Source organism: Bos indicus, chromosome 13 (genome assembly GCF_029378745.1).
Source record: "Bos indicus isolate NIAB-ARS_2022 breed Sahiwal x Tharparkar chromosome 13, NIAB-ARS_B.indTharparkar_mat_pri_1.0, whole genome shotgun sequence".
NCBI lineage: Eukaryota > Metazoa > Chordata > Mammalia > Artiodactyla > Bovidae > Bos > Bos indicus.
The window spans coordinates 75,806,160-75,820,552 of record NC_091772.1 but is presented as its reverse complement, the minus strand read 5'-3'; the positions used below and the strand labels follow the sequence as shown (position 1 = coordinate 75,820,552).

The window sequence follows — 14,393 nt, the reverse complement described above, 5'->3', positions numbered from 1 at the left end:
GGTTCTCAGCCCCGGCCAGCCTCGCAGGCCTGTGACCCAGAGTGGCCAGGGCTTCTGCTCTTGCAGCACAAGCCTAGCATCTTAATTTTTGTGTGAAACTTCCTGATTTATGAATTGGCCAGCATGTTCTAAGTTAAAAATAAAAACAACAAATAACACAATGTTGGAGAGCATTGGGTCAAACCATTGCTTCCTAAGTAACATGTCTGCTCATGTGGCTCGTGGGCTGTGAGTTTGCATCCCCTGCTTTAAGCCTTGGCTTATTTCTTTGAGTCCTGTACGCAAAGGGTAAAAGACTTAAAGCTTTGGGAGTTTGTTGGAAGAGCCCTAGTGCTGACTCGAGCCCATGTCTCTGGCCTCGCTTCTCTTGATTTTCTTTTGTGTCCCAGGACAAGTGATTTCTCAGGGCCTCTTTTTTTGTCATCTGTAAAATGGATCAGTTTTAACCACTCCTTTGTAGCATTCCCTTTCATCCCTCCCGTTCTGTGTCCCAGTGAGTTACCCATGCCGTCAAGATTGAGCTCTGGATAAATTAGAAATTCACGTCGTTTGGTCCCATGTCATCTTGGAATGTCAGTAACCGAAACCCTCAGCAGACAAGTCCCATTTGTCAGCTGTAGTCAGCTGCAACTTGTATCTGCTGCTACCCCACCAGGCCAATGTGATGCAATGTGATGCAATGTGAAATTTTCTTTTTTTCATTCCAGCGTTGGGCGTGGAAAATGTTTGCGTTTTTTTGGTCCTGCTCTTTATTCTGTGACTACGCCACATGCTGGGTTTTCTTTTTGAATTTAGGCATAAATGAAATCTCGGAAGATGTTTATACGGCTGTCGAGCACAGCGATTCGGAGGATTCTGAGAAGTCAGATAGTAGCGGTAGTGACTCTATCAGTGATGAGGAACAGAGGTCCAAGAACGAGCCAGAAGATGCCGAAGACAAAGAGGGGACTCGGATGGACAAAGAGCCATCTGCTGTCAAAAAAAAGCCCAAATTGCCGAACCCAGTGGAGACGAAAGAGGAGCTGAAAGGCAGCACGTCACCAGCCAGCGAGAAAGCGGACCCAAGCTCGGTCAAGGAGAAGACGAGCCCCCAGCCTGAGAAGGACTTTTCAGACAAAGCAAAACCCTCGCCTCATCCCACAAAGGATAAGCTGAAGGGAAAAGATGAGACGGATTCCCCAACGGTGCATTTGGGCCTGGACTCCGATTCAGAGAGCGAACTTGTCATAGATTTAGGAGAAGACCACTCTGGGCGGGAGGGTCGAAAAAATAAGAAGGAACCCAAAGAACCGTCTCCCAAGCAGGAGGGTAAGTGCTTGCGCCCGTTTCCGGTTTCTTGGTTTGGTGTGAGAATGCCACCTTGCCGTTTGTAGTATCACGTGTCATGTCGCGCTCTGACATCGTGAAGGGTGGCACAGCAAAGCTTGGATTGGCTCCTGGTCACCTAGCTAGTTACTGAGCGGGACCAGGCCTTAACCTGGGCCTGCCCACCTTGTACCTTCTCAGTACCCGATGTGGTTGATTTTGAGCACAGGAAAAGAAGTCTCTTAGAAAGTAGTAGTTGCTTCTAACAGTCAAGTCGTTTTGAACTTAAGCAGTTTCTTTTCCAGTGTGTTCACTTATATGCCTAAAGTGTTTGTCAAAGTTAAGACATTGAACAGGGCTAAAATTGTTAAAAGTGTTCGGTTCAAAGACCTTGATGAGTTTATTCTTTACCTCCCCTCACGCTGCCCAGGCTTCTCAAAACACATTTTCTTACTAGAGTGTAAGACCTTTTGGGTCGGTGGCACCAGACTGCTGAGTTCTTCTTAAGGCCTCTAGAAATCCAAGGGGGAATTAATGTATGATTCCCACCTGACCCCGTGTTCTGCCATATTTGCGTTTAACTGACATGGGCCCGAGGTTTCTCAGCCTTGGCACTAATTGACTTTTTATGCTAGATAATTCTTTGTCCTGTGTATTGGAGGATGTTTAGCAGTATCCCTGGATGTCAGTAGCGTCTACCCAGTGGTGGCCTTCAAAAGGGTCTTGACAAAACAAAATCTCCCCTAGTTCTGGACTACTACCTAAGTTCTCCCTTCGCTGCTGTGAGGGACCGAACTAGCTGTGGCTGCTCTCAAACCCGCTGCATCCCAGGCATGTTGGCAGACCCCCCAGTGGAACATGGGAGTGATTTGAAACATGTTTGGCCCATGGGCGAAGCAGTCAGCAAATTTCTCAGCTGGCTTGGCAAGTGGGTGGTGAGGGGATTCCAATATACCCAAGAAAGATAATTAAGAATTAATTAAGGGCCCAGGAGAGACAGGGCCAAAAGACAAACTGGAGGTTGTAGCCATAAAACCTCTTGTACTTTGTGGGTTACATAAGGGGATAGCCAGGTTTAATTCTGTGGCTCAGTGGTAAAGAGTCCTCCTGCCAATGCAGGAGACGTAGGTTCGATCCCTGGGTCGGGAAGATCTCCTGGAGAAGAAAATGGCAATGCACTCCAGTATTCTTGCCTGGAGAATTCCATGGACAGAGGAGCCTGGTGGGCTGTAGTCCATGGGGTCACAAAAGAGTTGGACATGACTTAGTGACTAAACAGACAACACACAGCTTCTGACAGGAGGTAACTTCTCAGTTATGTATCCCCTGGGGATTTCTTAGTCTGGCTGCTTAAACAGGAGGGGGATGGGCTTTGAGCATCTTCCTTCTGTGTTTGTATCAACATGAACTGTTCTGGAACCTCAGTTCCTGCAGTTCATTGAAAGAGGATGGAATATCTCTCAGTGATATAAGGCAGGAAGAGAGAGAGGCAGTTGAGTGGGTCAGGAAGGATGGATTACTGCCCCATCCCTTAGAATTATGAATGGCATCTGAAACATCCATTTCTGTGTGGATTGGGGTTTGAGGTACCACTTCTGATGCTGCAGAAAGCAACAGGAGTAGCAATTATTCCATGAAGTTTGTGGAATTGTTGGGTCCCAGATGGCAGTGTTCCTATGAATGATACATTTATACTATTCCTCTTTTTCTGGAATAGATCTTTTGTTTGGTTGTGGGATTTTTTTGCTCCTTCCAGAAAGGATTTGTGACGTACTGATAAAATGGAAATCAAGACATCAGTGAGAAAGATGAAAATAGAACAGTGAGAAATCTGGGGAAAGTTTGTATACAGAAATAATTCTTTCCGCCTTCAGAATTAGCAAAGCCAGGCTTCCATTTTGGCTCCGAGCTTCCTGGCAGTCAAAGCGAAAAGGGAAACACATTTGAGTAGTGCCCTAAAAGATCTCCACCTAAATAGAAAGCACTCCAGTTGATAAAATGAAGCTGAACTGTTCCTCTCACTGGTATCTGGAGCAAATTTCTCTAGGAGCCCCTGAGTGTATGGTGGGACTTTCAAGCAAAGGATGATTCTGAAACATAATTCAGTTAGAGGAACTTCGCAGGGGTTGAAATCCAGAGTCACCTGAGGATGATTTGCGTTTTGAAGATTCAACTTCGTGTCCGACTCTGCAGTTGAGCATCTTTTCAACAATGTGCTTTCACTTATAAGTTTATTAAGTGAAGGGTGTGTTGGAGAGTGCTTGGTGACCTCCAGCTGATCTTCAGTTTGGAGTGCAGCTTATACACAGAATCTGAATCCTCAGATAGAAAGACGGCTGTTCTAGCTAGAGATCCCAGAGCAGAGGCTAAGGGAGCTTGCTTCAGGACCTTGACTATGCTTACCCGGGTCACATCAGTCATTTCTAGCCTTCTCTTAAAAAGTCCTTTTTTAATGTACAGGACAGCAACCTGAGTCTGATAGAAGTAGGTTAGTTGGGTGGGGTCGTTTTTGGAGTGTTGATCTTTAAGAAATTCACTTCTTTTTGAGACTACAGGTGATTATATGCTCCCAAATTTTTAGGACAAATGGAATTTTCCATGGCCCTTCCTCTCCCTACCCCCACCCCCAATAAACCATCAGCATCCTCTAGAAATTAAAATGTTTTAGTGTCTAAACACTAAACACTAAAACACCCACCCCCCCACCAAGAGTGCGTCAAACCTGGAATTTTTTTTTTTTAATTTGGAAAAGAGCTCCAAAGGGACTCTTGCAGAGCAGTTACTCATCTACAAAGCCAGCTGTTTGCTTTTGCAAGATGAGAGAGAGAAAAAGACCTATTTGTGGTTGCCCTTTGCCCAAGGAGGGTTCAGGCTAGCTAATCAACAAGGGCAGTGTATTTTTTAATCACATGGCAGAAAAGAGAGGCACTAAAGATGCTTTTGCAGGTTAGAATCCCTGCCTGTGGCATCTCTGCTTTTTTAGAAGGGCTAAGCTCAAAGCCACTTTGCCCCGGAAGGGGAAGGGGCAGAGGCTGCGTCCGATATCTGGAAGGTTGTCCTGGGCAGGGATGGGGGCTCCTCACTGTAGGTAGGGATCTTCTCCCAGCCCCGCCCTGTGTTCTTGCCCAGGACTTGGCTGAATTTTTCCCCAGAGGAGCCAAGAGGGCCAGTCAGTTGTGATAACCACCGAGACACCCCCACCCCCAGGCAGTAAAGTCAGCCTGTCAATGCTCCTTTCCTTTCATACTCCTTGGTTTTTCCAGACCCACCGTTAACTGAAAATTTCCCCTAGAATGATCAAGAGCTCATGTCTTTTCTGGGTGATAGAAATCTAAAAATGACAGGCATGGAGTCACACGTCGGAAGTGTGCTGAGCCCCTAAAAAAGGTGTAGTCCTTATTAAGGGCTTCCTTGGTGGCTCAGCTAGTAAAGAATCCACCTGCAATGCAGGAGGCCCAGATTCTTTCCCTGGGTCGAGAAGATCCCCTGGGGGAGGAAGGAAAAGGCAACCCACTCCAGTATTCTTGCCTGGGAAATCCCACGGACAGAGGAGCCTGGCAGGCTAGTCCATGAGATTGCAAAAGAGTCGAACACGACTGAGCAACTTCACTTTCAGTCCTTATGAAAAAGTGTTTGATGTCCAGGCACATCGTCTGAGATCAAGGATGCTGACTTGCACCTGTGTTTTTTGTGTGAATCCCGGGGAGTCCTCTCTGGGGACGCAGGTTCATCTCTGCAGGGCCTGGGGCCCCTGCAGTAGTAACTGACCCCCTCCCCCTTACAGACGAGCACTCGTGTGGTCATCTCCTCTCCGCCGCTCAGTGCTTCTGGCTCTAACCTGCCTTCTGACCAGCCCTTCTCACTGCCTGCCCTCACTTACCAATATGCTGCCGATTCCTGGGCATGTCTTGGCTAAAGCTGTTCCCCTCCAAATTCTCCCTGCTGCCTGTTGACATCCTGCCCTCCTCCCTTATAGCCCAGCTCCTCCCAGAAGATACACTCCAAAAGGCAGCTTTTTTCAAACTTGAGTCACTCGCATTCATTCTTTTTGCCATACCCAAGACCTGCTCATACAATTATTGACTTAATATATTTTTATTTGAAGCAGCAGCTCTTTTTTTTTTTTTAATTGAACTCAATTTTGAACTTAAACTTGACTACCACACAGTAGGTGAAACAGTATTTTGTGCTCTGCATAAAAGACGTAACAGGAATAATTGCAGTCAAAATAAAAGCAAGGCTTCTAAATTCTCCATAAATACCATTGTGCTGGGGAAGGTTCTGGCCTTGGGGTGGAGTTCCCTTGCGTGTTAGGTGTCAAGGCTGCCAGGACCACACTGAGACTATTCTGGAAGGAATTAGAAGAGATGAAAGACAATGCTCTTCTTTCTGGGTGATTCATTGTTATTGGCCATTGGGAGGCTGTCTGGTTCCTTGGGGGACATGCTCTGTAGGTTTCCTGGCCAAGGAAAGGATTCCTGTTAATCTCCAGATGGACTTTGGCTAAGTCTCTCTCAAAGTGCTTACTGAACTCTTAACTTTGTAAAACAAGGTACTTGCAGTGATTCTGTTCATCCACTGGGTCATCGACTAGCAGGTGGGCAACTCCAGACCAGGGGCTGGGTCATGTTGGCCTCAGTCCCCCGGAGGCCTTGACAAGTATCTCAAATGTGAGCCAGCACGTAACCCAAGGAGGCTGATGTTTTACGCTAGAACCTGCTGCAGAAGTGGCCTAAGCATGTAAAGTGACAATGTACCCATTCACGGGGAGGTCCTTGGCATGCTAGCCTGGGATGGTCACCTGGAACTCACTGGCCTGGAGACCCTGCAGGTCAGCCGGAGTCCCGTCTACTTTCTGTTTTGTTTTTTCATGCCTTGGCTTCAGTCGTAGGTAAAGCTCCACCATCCACGACAGCGGGCAGCCAGTCTCCCCCCGAAACGCCGGTCCTCACCCGCTCATCCTCCCAAACTCCCACGGCTGGGGTCACGGCCAGCACCACGTCCACGGTCACGGCCCCGGCCGCCGCCGCCGCCGCCGCCGCCGCCACCACCACGGGAAGCCCGGTGAAAAAGCAGAGGCCGCTTTTACCGAAGGAGACTGCCCCGGCCGTGCAGCGGGTCGTGTGGAACTCCTCAAGTAAGTTTCAAACGTCCTCCCAAAAGTGGCACATGCAGAAGATGCAGCGCCAGCAGCAGCAGCAGCAGCAGCAAAGCCAGCAGCAGCAGCAGCCTCAGTCTTCCCAGGGGACGAGATATCAGACCAGACAGGCTGTGAAAGGTACCGAGCCTCCCCCTCTGCTCTCCGTGGCGCCCGCTCCCTTTTCGCCACATGGACAGGAGAAAAATCGTCCTCGTTTTATTTTTTCAGTTCCCCTTGGTTGCCTGGCCACCGTATCCGGGAGGCCTGACACATTCCATTTGGCATTATTTTTTAAAGTTGTTTTGCAGCTTGCTTTTTGTACTTTTCTTTTTCCTTTTTCATTTTATAAACGGTACATGCACGTCTTCTTAGAAAGGGGTGAAATAGATGCCTAGACACACAAAAATCTGTTGTCTTGATTGACTTTCTATTTCATTCTCCACCCTTTCTCTGAGGTTATTGTTAACCATAAGATCTTTTTTTAATGCATGTATGCATATATATTTATGTATATATATATATGACTTCATAAAAGTATTACTTTTTTTTTTTTTTTTTCTTTTTGGAAACATAAAAATGGTACCATCCTTGCCTTTTTTTTCTCCCCACCCATCAGCATGTTTTGGAGGTCCATCCATGCAGTACATAGAGCTCTCCCTGATTCTTTTGGACTGCTGCGTAGTATTCCAGTTTATTTAATAAAGTATTCCCCTATGGATAGACATTTAGGTTGCTTCCAGTTTTTCCCTGTTGTAAACAGTGCTGCAATGAATACCTTTGTATAAGTTTCCTTGTGCATGCCCGTGTACCCCTGGGCATTATTTTTGAAAGAGTACAGTATGAGAAGTGGATAGTAAAGGATACCTTAATAAGTAGGGATTAGCCCCTCAACGCAAGAAGATGCAGCCTCAGGAACCGTTGCTGAAGCGTGGAATGACAGCTCCCAGCAGGAGGCTCCATCTGGGCTGACGTAAAGCCGTACAAAGCGCTGATCTGATGGGTACTAGTTTGTCCAGCTCTCGTGAGGACTGACACAGGGCTTGTTTCCTGGGGAAACCCGCATCGAGGTCCTTCGTGGTTGGGCTCCTTGATCGAAACTCTCATGTACTGAGTGCACTATTGTGAGTAGAACTCTTGAGAGGTGCAGCAGATTGTGAAATGAAAGAGTAGCCAGATCTTGAACCGGGCCCCCAGTGAAACCCTTCGAAGATTGGGGTGGAAGGAAACTGAGCGGTTGGACACACAGTGTTGGAGTACAGCCGGAGTGATCCTGCTGTCTGAAGAGTTGCTGGGGCAGAACCGAGTCTGGGATCTTTCAGGTTGGGATGGTCAGTTCCAGTCTCCTGAGTTCATAGCCCTTAAGTATAATGAGCCATCCTGGGGAACTTGGGAGCTGGCGAGAAGGAGCTTATTGATGGTATGGCTCCTAATTCCCAGATTGTCCTGTTAAAGATAAACAAAGCTGGCCACTAGTTGAAGTAGTTAAGATGGATTTTAATCTGCTATATACTGTTGCAGTAGGGCAAAACGTCCGACATGAACTGAAGTCAATTTGAACGTGTACACGGGGGACTGGGGTTTTAAAGGGAGAATTTGGGAATAGGGAGGGGGAATCGTGGGGGCTCAGTAGAGTCAGAAAGGGACAGTTTTACACCAAGTGGGACGGGGGTGTTGGTCCATGTGAAGTGTCTGGGTTTGCTGACTCTGGTACGTCTTGAAGGTAGGCTTCTGCCCTCCCATGGAGACTGGACACTGGGCCCTGTCGTTAGGTGGTGACTGGAGCAAATAGGCAATTCTATTGGCAGCCTTGAGTTTTCGTAGGTGGGGACTTTAAAGGGGTGGGGGTCATCCTAGGGATGCAGCCTTGAGCTGTTGGAAACCGTATTGCTCTTATAGACCCAGATGGAGGTCTCGCTGAGAAAGGGCTCGGAGGAACCTCGCTTGAGTTCGGCCGACGAGAGAATTTTTGTCCCTTGAAAGCAGAGAAACTCGAATGGTGTGGATTGGGCCCTGCTCCCACCACAGCTTCAAGCTGGGGCGGCCTTCCTGAGGCAGTGGGGTGACCAAGATCCTTTGCTTTCCCAGCTGTCCAGCAGAAAGAGATCACACAGAGCCCATCCACCTCCACCATCACCCTGGTGACCAGCACCCAGTCGTCGCCCCTGGTCACCAGCTCAGGGACCACGAGCACCCTCGCATCTGCGGTCAGCGCAGACCTGCCCATCGCCACTGCCTCAGCGGATGTCGCTGCAGACATCGCCAAGTACACTAGCAAGGTGAGTGCCTGCGGTGGGATGGGGAGCACCAGCCTCGGGTCTTTCCCGGAATTGAAGGGGACCGGGAGGTGGTGGAGTTCCTTCCCGACTCCCCTGTCCTCTTGGCGTGTTCCTTGTGGAGGCGTGTGGTGGGCAGGCTCGCCTGCTCTGTGTTCACTTGTGGGCACCCTCTCAATGCAGGTTCTGTTGTCTCTCTTTTAAAATTTATTCTCTTGAAGTATAGGTGATGTACAGTGTTGTATTAATTTCTGCTGTATAGCAAAATGATTCAGTTATATACACATATACTTTCTCATATTCCTTTCCTTTCTGGTTTATCACAGGACAATGGTTGTAGCTCCCTGTGCTATACAGGAGGACCTTCTTGTTTATGTATAATAGTTTGCATCTGCTAATCCCAGACTCCTGATGCATCCCATCCCCGACCCCAGCCCTCCTCTCCACTTCTCTCTTAATTTGCCAAGTGCTTTTATGCTCACTGTTGAATTCGGGCAAGTGAAGCTTGCAGCTCTCCTTGCTGTCAAATGAAAGTGCTCTGGAGTGATGTTCAGGTTCATGTCTGTGGAACCCAGGGAGTGAAAATTACCACCAGAGTTGCAGCTCCCTGGGGAGTCCATTCTGCTCTCTGCTGGGGCCTAGAACAGTGCTTGATGCATAGTTGTACAATGAAAGCAGGTTGCTGCCTAACTTCTCATTGGGCTTCTTATCAGCACCTTTTTTTTTTTTAATGCGTACAGTTTTTTAAGTCTTTTGAATTTGTTGCAATATTGCTGTATTTTCCTTCTTTTAAAATGTTTTGGTTTTTTGACTGCAAGGCATGTGGGGTGTTAGCTCCCTGACTAGGGAATCAAACCCGTACCCCCCACAGTGGAAGGCAGAGTCTCACCCACTGGACTGCCAGGGACGTCCTCACACCCGTTTTATAGATGAGCATGCTGGGAGCTAGCCAGGCCACACAACTTGTCCAGGGTCACATAATCCGTGAATGTCTAACTGGCATTTGAATGGTAGCAGCCAGGATCTAGAGTATCCATTTAACCCAGCTTTGAGCTGACTTGTGAATTCGCACCGGGCCTGCTGACCACAGCTGTCCAGTGTCCACAAACCTATTGTTCTTACATGTGGCTTTTTAAAGCAGCCACGCTTGAGTCAGTGTTGCTAAAGAGAGAAAACCCAAGTCTTGGTGTAACATCTCTTTATTTAGTATTTCTGTTCCCCCCCTTTTGAATAAAACACAAGAATTCTTATTGAGTCCCTGAGTTTCGGAACAGGAAGGGTTCAACTATTAGGTATGGTTACATTCTCAGGGTTTTCGTCTTACCTGTTCATCACCTTGAACTAGGACTGACTGCATATTTTTACTTATAGTGACTTAATAGAAGTAAAATTAAGTCTAAACTCACCAGATCCTGTTCTTCAAGGCTTGAAGCCTAAGCCCATCTTTCTTCTGTTAAAAAGAGTGATTCGCATGAAAGTGTTAAAGAATTGATGCAAACTTCCCTGATGGCTTGTTGGTAAAGAATCCGCCTGCTAATGCAGGAGACGTGGGTTCCATTCCTGATGTTGGAATATCCCACACACCCTAGAGCAACTAAGCCCATGCACTGCAACCACCGAGCCCGTGCTCCAGAGCCTGGGAACCGCAACCACCGAGCCCGTGCCTAGAGCCCGTGCTCTCCGTCCAGCATGGGACGCCACCGCAGTGAGAAGCCTGTGCACTGCACCTGGAGAGTAGCCCCGGTTCGCTGCCACTAGATGGAAGCTTGTGAAGCAACAAAGACCCAGCACAGCCAGAAATAAATGCATAAATAAAGTTATATTAAAAAAAAGAATTAGTGGTACCACGTGGAGACTTTCTTCCTAACAAGATCTGTTGTAGAATTATAAGAGAACTGAAAGAGACTACTTTTTTTTTTTTCAAGAGGGTATTAAATCTTTTATTGATTACACATGATAATGGATGATACACAAGCTTCATTCCCATCTATAACTTTATCTGGTACCATAATTCAATTTAGATGTATTGCATAGGATGTGCCAACAATCATTAATAACCAAAAAAAAAAAAAAAAAAACTCCATGACTTTGCATGGGTGACCCTTTTAATGGTGAACTCCAGGTCACAACACAGTAACTGTCAGTTCAACTACACCAAGGTTCTGAAGACAACAGCTTCTCCACCAAGCAGGTTGTAAATAAATTTCAAATGGAACCTGGCATCACCCTGAAGGAATTCTAACTTCACACTGTTGGGGTAGTTTACCAAAATGGCTTCAGAGTAGACTAACTTTACACAGCACATAAAAAAAAAAAAAAGACATTTATTCAGCGTCATGATCAGACTATTACATTTAGCAATCAACAGCATGGGTGCAAAAAAAAAATCTACATTAAAACCCTTTGTTGGAATGCTTTACACTTTCCACAGAACAGAAACTAAAATAACCTGTTATACAATTAGTCACAAGTACAGTCCTCGAGTTTTTTGCCCATACACATGAGTATTGTCTAAAACATGTCTTCTTTGTAGCAGCTAGGCCCTGCCACCACTGCGCTTGGCTGAGTTCACAAATCGGTGGTAACCTGTAGCTTCCCTGTCACTTCTCTGGCTCTCCTCTCCTGCTAAGCTTTGTTTCCTGGCAGTAATTAAAACCTTCTGCCACTGCCATAGCTACTGCTGCTGCTGGAGCCACCATAGCCACCTTGGTTTCGTGGTTTGGCAAAGTATTGGCCACCACCACAGGGGCCAGAACTTCTGCCTCCAAAGTTTCCTCCTTTCATGGGTCCAAAATTTGAAGATTGATTGTTGTAATTGCCAAAATCATTGTAGCTTCCGCCACCTCCAAAATTGCTTCCGTCATTACCAAATCCGTTATATCCATCCCCACTGCCACCATATTCGCCACCACCACGGCTGCCACCAAAGCCACCTCGACCACTGAAGTTTCCTCCACGACCAAAGTTGTCATTCCCACCAAAACCTCCTCCACGACCGCCACCAAAGCTTCCAGAACCACTTCGACCTCTCTGGCTGCATGAAGCACTAGCCATCTCTTGCTTAGACAGGGCTTTTCTCACCTCACAGTTGTGGCCATTGACAGTGTGGTATTTCTGAATGACAATCTTGTCTACGGAGTCATGGTCATCAAAGGTTACAAAAGCAAAGCCTCTCTTTTTGCCACTGCCTCACTCAGTCATGATTTCAATTACTTCAATTTTCCCGTACTGTTCAAAATAATCTCTCAGGTGATGTTCTTCAGTGTCTTCTTTAATGCCACCAACAAAAATCTTTTTCACAGTTAAGTGGGCACCAGGTCTTTGAGAATCTTCTCTTGAGACGGCCCTCTTTGGTTCCACAACTCTTCCGTCCACCTTGTGTGGCCTTGCATTCATGGCCACATCCACCTCCTCCACCGTGGCGTATGTGACAAACCCGAAGCCTCTGGAGCGCTTGGTGTTTGGATCCCTCATTACCACACAGTCTGTGAGCGTTCCCCATTGCTCAAAATGGCTCCTCAGACTCTCATCGGTTGTTTCAAAGCTCAATCCTCCGATGAAGAGCTTCCGCAGCTGTTCGGGCTCTTTGGGAGACTCTGATTTAGACATGATGGCAGTGGAGGCGGGGAAGACTTCAACGATGCTTTCTCGGCGGCGTCCACGGGCAGAAAGCAGAGACTACTTTTTAAAACTACTGACTTAAGATGTCTGGTATTGCCTAAATGGCTTTTTTTTTTTTTTAATTATTTATCTGTTTGGCTGTTCTAGGTCTTTAGTTGTGGTGTGCAGATTCTTAGTTCGCATGTGGGATCTAGTTCTCTGACCAGGAATCAAACCCAGGCGCCCTGCATTGGAGGTGCAGAAGCTTAGCCGCTGGGCCACCAGGGAAGTCCCCCCAAATGGCTTCTCGTTTGCTTGCCATTGATTGGACTTCTTGTATCGCCTTCCGTTGATTTGGTCCAAGTTGTCCATTTACAAATGAGAAAACTGAGTTTGCCACGCAGCTCAGGCTGGTGTTCACACCAAGCCCAGTGTTCTCCGCTCCTGCAGCCCTTATTCCATCTCCTAAAGTTCTCCCCCTTACTCATGGAGCAAAATTGAGGAATAAACTTTTTGATAGGCATTTTCTTTGCAGTTAAGAAAATACACTCAGCGACGTAGTTTTGGAGCTGGTGAACTTGCTTGTGTCTGAGGTGACCCAGAGTTGAAGACCCAGATTTGTGTGTTTTGGCAGAAGGGCTCTTTTTTATTAATCTTGAGTTCTTTGCTATATTTGGAAGTGAGAACGAAGGTCAGCCCACAAATTCATGATTTCTTTAAAATGGAATGTAACTATGGCATTAGTAACGTATTGGATTTCATCCAGTCTCTAAAGTTTTCTCGTAAAGCAATTTCGTTTGAATATTTTAAATGGACCTGAGCAGGGAGGCCCGTGCAGAATGACTGACCATAAAGCACAAAGTGTTTTTGCTGGCAACGTCCTCCTGTGGTCCCTGCAACAAGGGGGAGAACTAATATTTCAACAGATACTTTATTCATTTTCCGCCTATTTTGGGGGTGAATTGGGGGTTACTCTTTTGGGGGTTGGCAGCAGTTTTGCGATCACATGTTCTTGAGAATGAATTCTTCTTTGAAAATAAGAAAACAGGTATCTCTTTATGAACTCCTCAGCAGGTACGGAACCATAGTCGCCTCTTCTCCTCATTTAATCCTTGTACACACCCTACAAGGGGCACTGTTGTTATCCTTGTTTTGTGCCTGGGGCCCAGAGAGAGTTGTGGATGGCAAGATAGAATGGCAGGAACAAATCTCGGGCATCAGATCCAAGGGTGCTCTTCGTCCTCTTTTCTTGCTGAATTGGAGCAAACGGCATGGCGCCAGGGCATCTTGGCGGTGGCCGGGCCAGATCCAAGACCTGATTTGGCCTCCTGTCTCCTCCTGCCCCTCCAGTGATGTGGGGGGGCTCAGCGGGTGTGTGCCCGTTTAGGTCACCACAGAGCCTTGAGGAGGGCTCCCTGTGCCGAGCAGTAGGCTCTCATGAGTTGTCTGCTGTGTACATAGTACTGTGTATATGTCAGTCCCAGTCTGAATCTCCCTGCTCCCCCATCCCCTCCTTTGGTCGCCGAAAGTTTGTTTGTTTTATCTGTGACTCTGTTTCTGCTTTGCCAGTAAGTTCATCTCTGCCATTTTTTTGGATTCCACAGAGAAGTGATATTGGACAGTATTTTTCTGTCTTACTTCACTCTGTATGACAGTCTCTAGGTTCGCGCACATCTCTGCAAATGGCCCTATTTCGTGCCTTTTTTATGGCTGAGTAGTACTCCGTCGTACATAAGTACATCTTCCGTATCCGTTCCTCTGTGATGGACACTTTAGGCTTTGTCCGAGTCCTGGCTATTTTCGACAGCGCTACAGTGGACACTGGGGTGCATGCCTCCCTTTGAATTACAGTTTTCTCCAGATACATGCCCAGGAGGAGGATTGCTGGCTCACCCGGTAGCTCTCTCTGTTTTTAGTTTTTTAAGGAACCTCCATGTAGTTCTCCTTAGTGTCTGCACCAGTTCACATTCCCACCAGCAGTGGAGGAGGGCTCCCTTTTCTGCACCCTCTTTCCAGCATTTATGGTTTGAGATTTTTTGATGATGGGCATTCTGACTGGTGTGAGGTGGACACCT

At 47.1% G+C, this 14,393-nt stretch overlaps 1 protein-coding gene and 1 pseudogene across 25 annotated transcripts in view; one reads left to right on the top strand and one right to left on the bottom strand.

Annotated features, from left to right (window-relative positions):
• Nucleotides 1–14,393, top strand: part of ZMYND8 (zinc finger MYND-type containing 8) — a 125,065-nt gene that overhangs the window by 96,079 nt on the left and 14,593 nt on the right. For 14 of the 25 annotated variants that reach the window (XM_070801818.1, XM_019972533.2, XM_070801813.1 and 11 more), the window contains 3 exons: nucleotides 796–1,308; nucleotides 6,191–6,583; nucleotides 8,531–8,721. In XM_070801818.1, the coding sequence (XP_070657919.1) occupies nucleotides 796–1,308; nucleotides 6,191–6,583; nucleotides 8,531–8,721 (1,097 nt within the window). The remainder of the gene's footprint in view (nucleotides 1–795; nucleotides 1,309–6,190; nucleotides 6,584–8,530; nucleotides 8,722–14,393) is intronic. The other 11 variants (XM_070801821.1, XM_019972531.2, XM_019972535.2 and 8 more) reach the window with 1 other exon arrangement.
• On the bottom strand, nucleotides 11,024–12,407 carry LOC109567521 (heterogeneous nuclear ribonucleoprotein A1-like; annotated as a pseudogene).